This window comes from Nanorana parkeri, unplaced genomic scaffold (assembly GCF_000935625.1).
Source record: "Nanorana parkeri isolate BGI_ZX_2015 unplaced genomic scaffold, ASM93562v1 scaffold2586, whole genome shotgun sequence".
Lineage (NCBI taxonomy): Eukaryota > Metazoa > Chordata > Amphibia > Anura > Dicroglossidae > Nanorana > Nanorana parkeri.
This window is the reverse complement of record NW_017308854.1, coordinates 26,346-43,202: the sequence shown is the minus strand read 5'-3', so window position 1 is coordinate 43,202 and position 16,857 is coordinate 26,346. Positions and strand designations below refer to the sequence as shown.

Below are 16,857 nucleotides of genomic sequence, written 5' to 3'. Positions count from 1 at the left end.
TTTTTATAAATCCCCCCCCCCCCCCCCCCCCCCCCACAGTGTTCAAAATGTGCTTACCTTAAGAACTTTCAAAGTTTTGTTTTCTTTAAGGCACAAAGCAAAACGTACAGCTCCTTGTAATGAAATGCGGTTGTTACTACAAACACAAAATACACAGACAGGTCATGCAAAAAATAAGTGAAAACTATTGTTAAATATGTATATAAGTAAAAAAGGATTATGGATCGAACTCCACTATTTTCTCTATTGTGTGACTATAAGGGAATATAGATTCTTCTAAACTGAAGATATCTGATGTGCAAATAATCTTCCAGCTTTTTTTTTATTATAATGGTAATCTGTCCAGGAAAGAGCGCTAAAGGTGACTATAGTTATTATATAATAGATTTCATATTGGGCTTCTTTTGCCTGGATTGCGCAACAAACCAATGTCGGTGGGACAGCATGTGACAGTCTCAAACTAGCATTCCTGGGAAGCATAATATTTCATAATAATTCCTGGGAAGCATAATAATCATGATAGCTTTCCCCATTGCCAGGATGGTTTGCACGCACTTATCATTTTCTATTCCATTGCACATAATAGGCTCACTTATGTGACTATAGTGCTCTGCTTTCGGGGAAAAACTGACCAAAAACGTAAGACAGTCAGATAATGTATGAACGCCTGTTACCTAAAGTCTGTCACTAGCACATCCAAGAACTCCCCATTCTATTCAATGATCAGCTGTCATGAAATGAACACATGGATATTCTAATAAACAATATTTACTGCTTTGAGTAAGGCATCCTAAACATGTTCAGTTTGGTCTGATCAAAAAACCCTTGTGACCCCAAATTATTGATTACCTTATATTTAGCTCTTCTAACACATTATTAGCCTTTAGGGCTTCTGCTAAAGCTGTAGCTCCATCATTGCCAAACCCATTGTATGAAAGATCCAGCACTCTTAGGAAAATATTTGCCTAGAAGAAAAACAATGAGAGTGATTAATACTGTATGTATGTTAAAAAAAAAAAAAAACCTCAGGGATACAAATGCTCCTGATTAAAAAATATAGAAAAAAATGTGACTAATCCGAATGGCAGTCGGTCAATCAAAATGGGCAACAATTTCATGTTTATAGCGGCCAACAGATACCTGTAGTTCATTGGTTCTCAAAAAATACAAGAGAAAAAACTTTTTACGCTTTCAAAATAATAATACACTAGGCAGCCAACACTTACATGATGACTCACTATAAAATAAATGTCAATGATATTAATGTAGCGCTCGACAAATCTCGAATAGATCATCCTCGAAAATTACTGGATGTCATGCTGCCAAGCTCCACCCTGCACGTTACATCATCAAGACTTCGTCGGGGTCTTATTTAAGATGATGTTTATATAAGTTTTATGCTATATATAATCCCATTTTTTTATTTTTGAGCACATGTCGATGGATGCTGTATGAGGGATTGACTGCAGTAATATCCACTAATAGGCAAGCTAGAAAACCTGTTCTTATTTTTCCCCAAAGGGTGATATCTCCATTTAAATTAAAAGCTCTGTTCAGTAGACTGCTGTGTTTATGTTAGCATTGGGTGAAGAAGTTGCCAGAGGGCTGTCAGATTTTGCCTCTCCTGTATAGAAGTTCAGCAAAGCAAAGCAACCTCTAGTTATCAAAATAATATAAATGATTATATACCTATCCACTACACTCACCCTAGCATAAGCTTTCAGCAATGCGTTACATGCTGTACAGGGCTAGTGTAAAACATATCATGTTGTTTATGGAGAAATGAATATCCATCAAGAAGCATAAATGTAGTACATGAAAGTAAACCTGAACATACATGAATTTTATCACTGCCCCAGGACATGTAGCCCAGGAATTGTAGAATGTCAGTTTTCATTGTTGACTTCTAACACACATATTTTGCTTGATAACAGTTGACCTTTCAAAGTGTTTAACAGTCAGTGAGGCCAAACATAAATCACGTATTATGACATCTTTGATTAAAGTTGGGCCTGATGAGATGCCTCCTGGAATGGGCATAATGTGTATGGCTTTATTATTGGTGCTTGTATATACATGGTTCACATTTCCTCCAGGAATGGGCATAATGTGTATGACTTTATTATTGGTGCTTGTATATACGTGGTTCACATTTCCTCCAGGAATGGGCATAATGTGTATGACTTTATTATTGGTGCTTGTATATACATGGTTCACATTTCCTCCAGGAATGGGCATAATGTGTATGACTTTATTATTGGTGCTTGTATATACATGGTTCACATTTTTTCTCCAGGAAGGGGCAATATGTGTATGACTTTATTATTGGTGCTTGTATATACATGGTTCACATTTATTTACAATGCAGAGTAAATTTGGCTCTTCAGCCGCAAAGCCTTGAGCAAGTTATCTGAGCCATAAATAAGCACCAGCCACCTACAAGGAAACATATTAAGTATCCCTCTAAAGCAAATACTTACAGTCACAAATGATGATAAATATGTTTAATCTACCTCAGTTAAAAAAAGAAAGAAATACATCCAGTGGCTTTGTTATGTTAGCGTTAGATAAACTGAGATAATGCGGCAAAGTCAAGGGGAGTTTTTTTCCTGAATCCTCCTAATACATTATGACAGTCAGCTAGCTAGTCTGCTAATGAAAAATAAGCGTTACACTGGCATGGAAATAAATCTCCTTCCTAATTCAGTGCAATCCAGAAGGTCATATTTTTGGGGGTATTAGTTTACTTTAGTCACTTATACAGCCAAAAAGCATCATGCATGCCATTTAAATAAATGAAGTGCTCATTCTTTATGGCTACACGCTGTCCTTTTATAGGAGCAAATGCCAGATTCTAATGGGTGGAAGAACCCAGGGGCTGATAAATGTTTTGCAGGTACCAGCATGTTAGGAAGTCAATAGAAAGGGTATGGTGGTCAATGCTGTATATTAATACGCATGATGGCAGTGGGGATGACTTTTTCTCTGTATTTGCACTAGCACAGACTGACACTTTTGGAAATCAATGCATCAAAATCAATGATTTTTTTCCCCAGATAATATATCGTATAGCCTACTAATGGAAATCTTCCTGATCCATGACTGAAAATTAAAAGGCAAGCTGGAGAGTGTAGTATTCACAATATCTTTAAAGCAGAACTCCAGGCACAAACACATTCATTTAATTATATTGCTCAATAACCACAAAGGATATAAATCCACTTTGTGTGCACTATATGTCTCTGCAAAACCAAATAGTACCTTGTAAAAGTAGCAGTGACATCATCACTGTGCCGTACATAAACTGAGCAGAGAGAAAAGCTGTGGGAAGGACCCAGCAGGCCACAACCACTACGGGCTGCCTGCAAAAAAACTTAAGGAGGGGCGGATACAAGACCAGTCACCCTGTACTAGGAGAGAGCAGCACTGACTGGTCTGTATCACAGAAAGCTCATGCACAGAGGTAAAGTTTCACACTGGCTTACTGCACGAATCTAGAAGAAATACACAAAGCACACCAAGATTCAAGTAGGGATACACATTTCTCTTGTATTTAGACAATATCTGCTTATCCTGGAGTTCAGCTTTAAAGCATTTTTCAATAATCTAATACAGTAGTTGCAGAAAGCAAATAATCTTGAAATTCTGAGACTGAGATAAGATGACATCCTGTAAAATTACTAAAATGTATTCAGCAGTATGATATCTGGGTAAAGAATAGCTATGGGTTACTGAACTTTGCCAATCCTAATTGCAATCGTTGCACGGTCTCACTGAATAGGTCAGTACAGGGCTCATTAGCCTCATTATAATAATCATTTAGAATGCAGAATTCTAGAGCTCAGGCATGTCTGACTCACATGAAACAGGGGCTGAAATGAGCAGAATAAATCGACAAGGAGCCACATTATATCTACCGAGGTCTATGGAACTGCAGAAAAACAGCACTTAGGTAATTAACATAGTAGAAAAACAGTAACTTACAACAATATCTGCCTGAGAAAGGGTCCATGGAATATTTTAAATAGCATTTGGATTCAACATTTTGTATGGAAGTGCAAATGGAATTCAATATAGACTGTTCTCCTAAACCTTAGGGGAATCAACTTAGGTAATTACCCAGCAGACTACCATCTCCATTTGAGCCATTTGTCAAAAAAGAGCTATAAGCATTCTCTATTAATCCATTTCTTAAGCTGCTGCCCACTCTTACATACCCGCCAAGTGGAAGGACCCCCTTCGACCAGTCAATGGATGGCTGCGGTTAATGATCTTATCAAGATAGAAGATGTGGCTTCTCCTCTCAAATGTCAGGAAAATAACTTCCAGAAAATGTAGTTGTATTGGTATCAATTTTAATTTTATGATGAATACAAGGGTCTTAAAATGTATGGCCCCACAGTTTTTGTTCAACATCAACTGATGCTACATATCTATAGGAGGTCATTCTTTCCTCCACTCATGGAATAATGTGTAAACAGACATGGTGCCAGATCTCTTCTGTCTGTGAATGTGCAAGAAGCAGGAAGAGAGCCACCTTATTGAGACGTAATAAAGAAGATGGAAGCAGGGGACAGGACCTTGAGTAGGAGAGCCATGCAAGAGAAGAGGACAACTCTGGATCAACTGGGCTTGTAAGTATATTAATATAGTATGAGAAGAGCAACAAAGGTAAGAGGGAAAACAAATGTGTATTGGAAGGGTGAAGTTTCTCTTTGAATCCCTAAACTGAATGAGGGCCGCTTGCACCTAAATAACCACCATTCTGACTTGCATGCTATGGATAAAATGTTATGTTACAAGTAGGGATGCACGGATACCTTTTTCAGGATCGAGTACGAGTATTGATATTTATCTTTCCGTACTCGCCGATACGGACTACTGATACTGGTACTTCTGCTAGCATGGAGTTGGGTTCCTGGCCAACCAGGAAGCCGGCCGGCTTCTTGATTACCCGGTAAGCTGGCTCAATGCTGTTTGGCCGGCTCGATGCTGATTGGCCGGGCAGCCGGCTCTATGCTAGCGGAAGTACCAATACCTGTATCGGCGCATCCCTACTTGTACCATTAACATTTTATCCATGGCCGGCAAGTCAGACTGGTGGTTATTACTCACCGCCCGGCTTCCTGATTGGCCGGGAAGGCGGCTCCATGTTCCCTCGTGGCACTGCCCGTTAGAGGGAATATCCCTCTGACTGGAAGTTCCAGTATCGGGGGTAAGTATCGGAGCAAATACTGGGCCAAATACCAAATATCGTTGTATCCCTAATTACAAGAACACTGTAGCGGTTGCTGGTTAACGAGCATATAAAATTCTTACCCCTAAGCCTTTAGCAATGGCGACAGCTCCCTTCCCACGAAAGTGATTCCAGCTAAGATTCATCTCCAACATTCCTGTATTTTCAGCAATGGCAGCCCCCAAAATTTTACCTTCATGTCAAGAAAGGAGGACAAAAATTATTCCATAGACTGACTATCATTTAAAATAAAACTTTACAGAGGAACAGATAGCAGTGGCAGCCCACAAGCTTCTTTTATGGCAGGTAAAACCATTCACAAACCTGGAGTATCCAACATATTATGAAATAAATGTATAAGCAGAAGATATTTTACATGAAAAACATGTCAAAGCAATTAGCTACATAGGCAACTTAAAGTGTATGACCAACCAAATGTTTTTTTCTTCGTTTTAGATAATTTTGGAAGTGGGCAAGGGTTAGACAGGTACTGCTATCTAGGGCTCTGTTAGATAGAATTCTCCACATTCCCTGTCCTGCTGACAAAGTCTTCCCAGAGAGGAAGTAAGGGGAACTCTTCAACAGCAACACTTCAACCAATTGTATGAATGGGCCCTAAAGAATTCATTATTGACTTGCAAAGTTCCTCTGAATGTGTTAGGCTATTCGGGAAGAATCAGTTGCCTAGCACAGTCTACTTCTCAGACTCATAGCCCTCTTCTCTTCTGGGACTGTCTAATGATGGTGCTGTGCTGGCCAAGCTCCTCAACTCCTCACCTCCCTACATTACCTATATTGTAACAGCCAGGGGAGGAATGAAGTTAAATTTCATAGAGTGTCACCTGAGTCGGCTGGGGCTGTTGACATCATATCCAAGATGGCAGAGCCCAGCAGCAGTCTCAATGCTTTTGGAGATCTACATAAGGCTTTAATAGGTGAAATGTACATATAATGTTATGGGAAGGTTGTTGTTGAAATGAAAGGTCTGGTGACAGTAATGGCCTGGATGGGAAGGGGGTTTAACACCGCGGATGTCAACTGGTTAAATTAGATAAGAAATCAAATTGGGCTTAAAGAGAGAAGCAGAGATGTATAAATGTTGGTCTCTGTTCTCCAGTGTTCACAGACGCCATCTAGTGGGGAAAATTAATATTATACACTGCATATATTTCATGGGACAGTGCTAAGCTGAACTATTATTAATATTATTTATTGAGGGGGAAAAAGGGAGCTGCTATGGAGAGATGAACCCACCAACTGTGCAAACAAGGCTTTATAAATTAGATACATTCAGATCTGTGCGTTACAGTTACCACAATGCACAATAACGCACAAAACTAAGTGTGGTGCAGTTTCTTTTGAACACGCACCATTGCACATACCCTGCATACCATAGCACATGGCAATGCACAGATGTAAAACAACAGGTACGTTTTTCTTGCACTGAGGTGCATTGACAGCACATTCCAAATGAATCGACTGCCTTAATACTATGCACCTCACTGTACAAAAAGCGCCATGCATTAAAGAAGAACTATGGGCAAAACTTGTATTAACCCTTGCAGTGGGGCTACCCCCCGTACTGCAAGGGTTAACTGCGCATTTTCATCTAGGTGCAAAAAAAAAGTTATAATCACCCGAACCTCGGAGCCAGCCAGCTTTTACAGTGCTTCCTTCAGCCCCTCTCCTTCTATACTGCAACAATGGTATGTCCTTTAGGGTCCCCATGTCCTATACACTGTGTATGAGGATCCTTAAACCGTTGCAGTGGAGGAGAAAGGCTGGAAGGACCAGTCTAAGAGCAAGCCGGCTCCGAGGATCAGGTGAGTATAACTTTTATATTTTAGCACCTAAGCAAAAACTAGCAGTTAACCCTTGCAGTGCAGGGGTCACCCCACTGCAAGGGTTAATAAAAGGTTTGGCGTGTTTCTTTAATAGAAGTGATAGTCTGAATGGGCCCTCAAGCTCTATTCATATTTGGGTGTCAATGCATGTTAAAGCACAGAACTAAATACATTGAGGTTTTTTTTTTTTTTTTACATAGAAAACTTGCACCGACTGAGTTATTAGGATGCCGTTTCGGACCTTCCTTTGAAAGTGCTAGTTGCCAGGCTGTCATGTTGATCCAATGGCTTCAGTACTTTGCATATTGCTGATCTGGAACGACTAGTCAGGTAAGAAGTGATGTTGAAACATCTGATCTGTGTACTTGTTCTTAGACAGTGGCTTGAATCCAAGAGGTTTGGATTAGAGGTGGCCTGGACTATAAAAAGCATGCAAGATTTGCTTACTCAGCGTGCTCCTTGAAGAATGCACGGTTCATGTGTACCAGGGCCTGATCAAATGAAATGACTTTAGAAGTCAAAGTAAAGTCAACACATCTAATCAGTATACTTTTTGCAAGTGAAAGCAATAAAACCATCAGCTCAGCATATTAGTCAGGAAACTAGCTTTTCAAAGGGATAGGTTAGCAATGTCAATCTCCATCTTTCCTCAGTGCAGGTCTCCTTTACATCCCAACATTTTCTGGCTAATTCTAGTGCGCCTTAAAACAGAATCTGTCATGAGAAAGCTGCCATTGCCGACCTGTTATTTTGCCGGCTGTCATGCTGATGCTTTGGCTTCAATGCTTTCTGAGTCTCTGCCCTGGAACAAGCATCAGATAATTCTGACTCTTTTCTGACACCCATTTACAGCGTGCTTATTCCAGGTCTGTGACAGCCAGGCAACTAGAATTTTTAAAAGTGCGCCAGCCATACTTTCCTCCTGACAGAGTTACTTTAAAGGAGAACTATGAGGTGAGTGCTTTTCACTCACCTCATAGTTCTAGCCGACCTGTGACAATGAGACTGTCACAGGTCGGCTCAGTAGATCGGGAGGTGAGCGAACACATACCGGCGTTCGCTCAACTCTCGATCCTGTCACGGCTCTCTGCCATGACAGGGGAGGGGTTGGATTCCCCCCTCCAATCCGCCAGCGCTGACTGGCGGAACGGACGGGGGAGGGGGCGGGCACAGCTGGCTCTGCCTCTAGATAGGCAGAGCCAGCTGTCAGTCATGCAGCTGGGCGGATCCCGGCACAATTGTCGGGATCCGCTTCAGCTGCGGCGTCTCAGTATACCGCGAGCAGCAGCTAGGGTGACGGGAGGACGTTTGTTTGTGTCCTCCCGTTACCCTAAGGAGAACTATGGGGAAAAGCCCTAACCCCATAGTTCTCCTTTAAAAGCTGAGAAGCTGGTGTGGGGCTTGAAGTAAAGATGGCAGATGAAACTACTGTATAGACATGAATTGCACTTAGCTGAATCCTATGATGTGTCATAGACAGGCACTCATGACAAATGGACACTAAAAATGTAATACTGCATATAGAGGGCTCTGGTAATGGTCCATTTCCAGCCACCAAACTCTAAATTCCATATGCATCCAAAAGCTGCTGATTCAGATGATTTTATGTAGACAATGGGAAATACAGAAATCACAGAGGCTCTAATACCATTTGTAAGTCGGCACTTCATCATCCTAATGAATCTCTATGATTAAGTGCTGACATATAAAACAGGTTAGAGACTTTGTATTCTCTGTATTTCAGTCTTACCAATATTAAATTAACTTTTGGAGTGTAGTATTTCCACCTAAGTTAGATGAACCCATGCTACGTTACCTTCTTTTTCTGCACAGTAATGCTGAGCAGTGCAGAGTTGGTTTGCACCATTCAGTTTAATACCACTGACATCAATGTAGGTGTTTTTGGGGAGCAAGGCGCTCTAGCCCTGACATGCATAATTTAAAGAGAGGTCCAATCTGATATTACCCTTTAGAGGTCACTCCAGTCAAACATTTTCCCTTTAAATGCCTTCATTGGTAAACCATATTGAGCCTACCTACTGAATGTCTCATTTTCATCCTGGCTGTCATCTTGTGCAACTAGCTGCTTTTTCCACTATAACTGTTCTTATGCATCTGGATGGTCCTGAATCCAAGACTAATAAAATGAAGGCCACTGTTTTTCAGATTTAGAGCACCAACATCTCCATTGTTCAGCACTGAACATGGTGGCAGGTGGCCTCATTTCTACTCAAAAGCACTGCGAAAGGTAGGCTGATTCTGGCTACAATGGATTATATAAACATTACATTACAGCTAAATTGGCTATACCTTCTGACTTTCTGTTGGTATGTTTAGTATTAGCAGTTCATTGGTTAAGCTGACTTGCTGCCTGAAATTAGCCTTTAATGTGGCCTAACAAAGATCCATCAGTGATGGTAAGCAGGCTTCTAGATGTCACTACATGACTTTCACACACCTTATACACTGTTTCACAAAACCTAAAGCCCCAGTGATGTGCTATTCAGACAGCGATCTCAGAAACGGTTGCACTTGGCAGCTTCCCTATTAGCCCAAGATGCTGGCAATCATACTTACAGGAATCTGAGTGGCAAAGCAGATGGGAAGGAGAAGGGCCAATTTAAGCTTCAAATCCTGAAGTTCCTATTTGCAGATCCAATCACCTTGGCTTCAGGCTATCGAAACAGTGCACAAGGCATTGAATGTGAGAGCACATGCATGCATCTCTTCAATATGAAAACCTATATGCAGGTTTCAAACCACTAGAATTACCAGGATTTCTACATCATCAAAGGGCTCTTGAAACAGATTCATGTTTGCGATTCACTGAACTTTCTTGCAACATTTCACATTGCGCAGTAATTGCGTCCAGCATTTGTGACATTTATTTATTATAGTAATTTCTATAGCATTAAATACCCTCCAAACTGTTGCACGTTCTAGAAGCCCTCCTGAGCACTTCTCAAAGTATCAAGAGATAAATCAGCTTCATACCCCCTTTACAGCGCAGCACTTTAGGGCTATTCAGCCGTCATCCTGGAGGTTCCCAGCAAACTTGCGACAGTTTAGAGACAGTTTAAAGACCAGGGCAGTTTAGAGACAATTTAGAGACAATTATCCTTATGGAGGCATGTAAGAATAAAACATAAACAAAGGTGATAAATCTGTCGCTATATGCACTAGAAATCAGGGATGCAATAGTTTTGCATCCCTGATTCCAGGCCGGAACGCACTGTATCGCATTGCGGCCGGCTCACTATTTCGTGGGGCTGGAGGGGGCGTGCCGGGCCATTGATGTGAATGGCACCGTAGTCACGGCCTTCAGCCGCAATGCGATCACTTGCACGGGATGCTGCAATGCGCTGCAAGCACTATTTTGACCGGACCGCAGGCACAATGTGCCCTGCGATCCTGTGTGGGCAATCGCATTGCGGCCGTGGGCCGTGGCTATGGTGCCATTCACTTCAATGGCCCGCCACGCCCCCTCCAGCCCCATGAAATAGTGAGCCGGCCGCAATGCGATGGTGATATGATATGGTGTGAACGTACCCTTAAGACACTGATGATGATCCCCCGCAGTATTTCCATGTATTGAACAAATGAATGGTTTACACAGTCAGTGTTTGTGATTAAAACAATTGTTTTCTCTGCGCCCTGTTTACACTATAGATATGCAGTGGTATGCAGAAAAATGCAGCTCCACACACACGGTGTGAATAAGCCCTAAAGGAAATTATTTCTGTCAGTTACTAAATAAAAGGGTTCACATATATTTTCCTGGCTGGACTGTGCATGCTTCATTGTTGTGTTCAATAATGTCATGAATGAGTACAATGGTATGGTATTAGTTAAACAGTCTCATAGTATTTGAAAACTAGACCACATTTTAGAAGACGGGTAAATCCGAACGATTTCTAAACTTGCCATTGTATCGGGTGGCTAACGGGTGGGGGTTAAACAAACATACCTGAACCATCTCCAAACATGTTATGGCTGAGGTCTATACATTCCAACCTCTGGTTATTCATAAGAGCATCAGATAAACAGGGAGTTGCCCGGTCATCAAACTCATTCCCAGACAGGTATACCTTCTGTAGTGTCATGTTCTCCATGAGCATTCCTGACAGAGCTTTGGCACCTTTCAGTCCTAGTCTGTTATCACACAAGTGAAGCTCTGGAAAATAGTAGAAATGCCGTTATTGTCTACGTTCCTAAAAATCAACAGTTCTACGTGCATTTAAAGTGCATGTTAACCTTTACAATAAACACCTATTATTTGCTCCAATTTGGTCTGTTAAAAAACAACAACTCTGGGCAGTAAAAAAAAAAATTAACCCTTGCAGTGGGGCTACCCCCACACCCATGGTGGTGATTGCCCACCTCTCTCCCCTTCCGCTTCGGCGGTTTAATGACCTATGACGTCATCACATAAAGTCTATTAGAAGTCAAGACACTGAGGGACATTTCACAGGTGAAGCCGAGGGGGAGGGAGGTAAGCAGTCACTACCGTGGGACGGAGAATTGGGTGAGTATAACGTTTTTATTTTAGACCCTAGACCAAAAGGACCACTTAAAGCCTGCAGTGCAGGGGTGGCCCCACTGCAAGGGTTAATTTTGTTTACTGCGCTGAGTTTTAAAAAAAATATACCATCAAAATAGTTTTGTTTTAATCTGTAAAATGAATGCAAAAAATACCTCTTGATCCTAACATAAATCCAGTGAGTTTGAAAGTTCTTTTGCACTCTGCATATATTGCTCTGAAATCATATGCACTATTTTCAACCCTTCCCAGGTCACCTCTGTGAACTACAGAACACCTTCCATTTATGATATGAGGATGATGTGAGGAGAAGGTGTTCTGTAGACCCAAAACATTTCTTGTCCTAAGGTGACAACACTTCACCTACATATAATTAGCACTGTGAATGAGTGTTGTCACCCTAGGACAGGAAGTGTGGCAGAATCAGCAGGTGAGAATAAAGAAAAAATTGTCTGAAAATGAGAGAACTAATGCAGCCATGAAATTTAGGGACCGGTAAACTGTAATATATTAACTGTGATGATTAAATGTAATCCTTCTTTATGTAATATTCCCAAATGCTCCTGTACACCAGCTGAAATTTCTGGATGACATTGGAAGATCTGAACTATGCTGAAATTTTAAACAGCCTCACAGTTCATACATAGGTCAGCATGATTTAATAAAGCCATGTCTAGAGAAACAATTGTAAAACCCTCAGAAATAGGAATGGACTGACTGAGCAGAAAAATAATAATATAATAATTAGAGGTGCACCGAAATGAAATTTTGAAACTGAAACCGAAAATAAAAAAAATTGTCAGGCCGAAACTGAGAATATATATATATATATATATATATATTAATAAATACTGTTTACTGTATTGTCGGGGGCTCTGGAGGAAAATCAGGGGTCTAAACAGACCCGATATTTCCCTTTTTAAATAGAAAAAGAGATTGAGGACACAATCTCTTTTTCTGCAGCCCCTGTAATGAATGAACAGGAATCCTGTTCATTCATAACTTGTGGAGATAGCATGTTTACTATGTCCACAATCATGAATGAACAGGAAGTGATGTAGAGCACTTCCCATTCATTCATAATTGGGGCCACAGTAAACATACTCTGTCCTCAATTATTTACAAACAGTTAGCAATCACTGATCGCTGACTGCTTGTACCCGCTCTCCTTCCTGACTTGCTGTCACAGGAAGCTGAGCCCTCCTGTGACAGCTGACAACTGTCTCTGCCCCACACTGTTTTCCTGATCTGTGCAGGAGGCTGAGCGGGGCTGTACGGGAGGAGAGCCCAGCCTCCTGAGACTTCACGCTGCTCACAGAGCTCTCCTCCCCACCCCGCCTGAACATTTTGCTCCTCTCCGCTGGATGCTGTGTCAGAGGGGACATAGAGCAGCGCCTAGCGGGGTGGAGAGAAACCAGGAATGCACCACAATTTGTACTTTTCGGCATTTTGCCAAAAGTGCCATTTGCAGCTGATATGTTTCAGCTGACAAAATTTTGGTGCATCCCTAATGATAATACAGCCACAGGTTATTATAATGCCTTTAAATACATGTTTGAGGGGCTGAAGTGTCTTTTGAAGTTGACTACATACCTGATATGTAACAGTTTTCTTTTAACATGTCTGTAATGGCAGCTGCACCATCTCCCTCGACCCAGTTGTCACTGAGATTAAGACTGACAATTGAAGTGTTAGTTACTAAAGAGAGAGCAATTGCTTTTGCAGCCTGAAACAAATTAGAAGACAAGGCAAGGGCTTATATATTTTTATTTTTTAGCACCATCATACTCAACATTCAACCTAGAGGCAGGAAATGTGTGTACATCAATGCAGTAAATGGCACCAACACACTCTCTGTAGTGTTTGCTCTGTACATAGAACCATTTCCATTATATTCTGCTGCAATGGAACTTACAGTGTATTGATCCTGATTAGACTTACAACGGAGGAACCCATTGTGAAGGATGGGTTCCTCAGTTGTGACACTGCTGACTGGGATTCCTCTGGAGAGACTTTCCCTTCATCTCCTAATGACCACTGTAACTGATACAGTAAACATGTTGTATCCCCCCTCCCCTCCATGGGTATGCAGACAGAAATAAAAACCTGACCTGGATTCTAAAGGTTTCAGTAAACCCATGCTAAAATGAATTCATAAGGGGTCAGTGGGAAGAATGACTCTTATGTTGGTGGACAGTGGGAAGAATGACTCTTATGTTGGTGGACAGTGGGAAGAATGACTCTTATGTTGGTAGACAGTGGGAAGAATGACTTATGTTGATGGCCAGTGGAAAGAATGACTTATGTTGATGGTCAGTGGAAATAATTACTCTTATGTTGGTGGACAGTGGGACGAATTACTGTTATGTTGGTGGTCAGTGGAAAGAATGACTCTTATGTTGGTGGTCAGTGGAAAGAATGACTCTTATGTTGGTGGACAGTGGGAAGAATGACTCTTATGTTGGTGGACAGTGGGAAGAATGACTTATGTTGATGGCCAGTGGAAAGAATGACTCTTATGTTGGTGGACAGTGGAAATAATGACTCTTATGTTGGTGGACAGTGGAACGAATGACTCTTTTGTTGGTGGTCAGTGGAAAGTATGCCCCCCTTATACTAGTGGTCAGAATCCCACCTTAACAGACAGCTAAAAAGATCTGCCACGTGATGTTGGAGCTGCAATTAAGCAGGCACCTTCAGATTGGAGGTTAATTAGCCATGGCTCAAGGAACCCCTAGCAAGCTCTGGAGGAACTCTAACGTTCTACAGAACCCATGTGTCTGTTCTATACTATATATGAAGCTCCGCCAAAAAGCACACACATTCACATAAACATGCTGATTGTAACCAATACATTTTAATCTGAAATACAATATTTTACAAACTGTCACATTAATAATCATGCAAAACTGTGCAACCGCACAACATCTACAGTGAAACCCAATCAAACCTAATGAAATTATTTCCACCTCTTTCAGCCATTGTTGTATAGAACACACATCTGTGTTGTGTTCATCCATTCACTTTGGCATTTTTGTAGATTCTGACCTAAAACTATTCAAGGGTATAAATCAGAATGGAATGTGGTCACCTAGGATACATGTTAGACATGTTAGTACCATACTGCTTTTCCCCATGCTGCATTTTCTGATTGGTATATACACTGGGGGGATTGATCAAAACTGGAGCAGATCTGCACTGCAACCAATCAGCTTCTCTCTTTCATTTTCAAATCTTACCTGGGCAAACTAAAGAGAGATGCTGATTGGTTGCCATGGGCAACTGCTCCAGACTCTGTCAGCTCCAGTTTTGATAAATTCACATATTATAATATGTGTCTCCAGATTTTCAACAGGTAGCTTGGCCATCCATATTCATGCCCTAGGGTGCGTAGTAACAGGCAGCAACTGCTCAATTTCTTGTGGGTTAAACAAAATTAAAGGGTCAGTCCACTCAAAACTGATACATTGTAGTTTTTGTTATATGTGGGAAAGATAAACCACACAACAGTTTCCTATACTTATCAGAGACTTTCCTTTGTCCTTGAGTTCTTGGTTCTGCACACCTGCTGTAGCTCTTATGAGGATTTAATATTGTAACTGTTGGATTTTTATTACATTCTATATTTTGGGGTTCCAACAGGACATACTAAGACACACAAAGGTGGGTGGGAGCATGCAATACTTCCAGGGACAGATTAAGGAATTTTAGCAGGCTGATCACATTGTCCAGCAGTAACTATCACTTGAGTGGAATGGCTCTTTAACATCATTACGGTAGTAGATCATAAAAAATCACAGTCATTTATACCCCCAGTGATGTGAGAATATAAATTGTTCTGGTCTGGTGGGTTTCATATACCATGGAATGTTTTTAGTTCCACTATGGCACTGGAGTGACCTGGGTGTCAGAAAAATAATCTACTATGACTCTATGGTACAAATAAAATTCATTGTAACACCTATTTTCCCACGATGGATCAGTATAGTACTATGCTTACCTGTGCACCTAGCCCATGGTGTCTCATCACAAGTTTCGAGTCGCCCATGTGACGCAAGTAGTATGAAACTGGAACAACCCCAAATAACTGGCAGGCAGATAAGTATCTGGATTTACCAGAGGGATCATAGGCCAGTTTGGCGTCTGCAAAGGAAATTGACATGTTAACCCAAAAGTATGGGATTCTGGGAAAATAAGTGATTTCAACATTTGTGCAAAATGATCTCCTATCATATGCATAGAATAACATTTTGTGCAGACATGTTCAAGTTACAGTGGTACTCATTCATAGAAATTATCATTGATTTGCCGTAGCCATCCCAACGCACATAACACATTTTAAGCAACAATTATTATAGCTCAATGGCCACCTCACCTTCTTTTGGTTACAGCGGTTCTCATTCATGAAATCAGTCATTAGCCCTAGCAATCACATACCAAGCAGCTGTGATATTATACACGTTTAAGGGCTGGTTCAAACAAACATTTTAGATATCACTGATGACCATTATCATTTCAGGTGGTATGAGATTTTTTCTGCCAGCAAAGCCTATCAAATAAACTTGAATATGACCTGAACATGCAGAGCAGTTAGGTTTCAGGTATTTATATAATCACTTGGTTTAAACCCAAAGCTTGTGCAGAGGTTGAATGTTAAAGCAGACTTTAACATTAAAAAAACTATTTGCAAGCTGGAGGCTTTTTATAGCTTCTTACCCTTCCTCTCTAAAACTTCTGTGCACGCCCAGCTCAGTGTAGTTTCTCAGCATATATTTGTGCAGGGATGAATTAACCCCAGTGGCAGATACCATGTCCTGGGCTGGCCAATCAAGATGGCCCAAGATGTCAAACCTGGCAGAAGACCCGGCCAAGATGTTGGCATCGGCAAGGAAGCTCACCCACACCGCATCGCTACAGAGAGGTGAGTATAACGGACTTTATTTCCACTTTAAATAAAGGTAAACCTTTCCTAAGAGAAACATGAAGTCTGCCATTGCTGACTGCAAGCTTTAATACTCAGCCCAGAACAAATATTCAAATACGGATTTCTGACTAGACCCTGATGTTCTTTACCTGTATACTGTACATGTTCTGGGTCAGTGGCTTGCAAAATATTGAAACCAAGGGGTCAGCATAAAACTCTGTCAACTAGCATTTTTAGGAGGTCAGCAGTGGTACCCCCCTTCTTTCTACTGCCATATGTTCCGAAGCATTTAGTAAAAAGATATATATATATA

General features: G+C 41.1%; 1 protein-coding gene across 1 annotated transcript in view; it reads right to left on the bottom strand.

Moving 5' to 3' along the window:
* LRRC74B (leucine rich repeat containing 74B) overlaps positions 1–16,857 on the bottom strand; it is a 36,242-nt gene that overhangs the window by 13,408 nt on the left and 5,977 nt on the right. Inside the window, exons 3-8 of the mRNA XM_018573870.1 lie at positions 15,621–15,763; positions 13,214–13,346; positions 11,048–11,254; positions 5,320–5,429; positions 850–965; positions 58–136 (exon numbers count right to left, since the gene is read on the bottom strand). Of these exons, the coding sequence (XP_018429372.1) occupies positions 58–136; positions 850–965; positions 5,320–5,429; positions 11,048–11,254; positions 13,214–13,346; positions 15,621–15,763 (788 nt within the window). The remainder of the gene's footprint in view (positions 1–57; positions 137–849; positions 966–5,319; positions 5,430–11,047; positions 11,255–13,213; positions 13,347–15,620; positions 15,764–16,857) is intronic.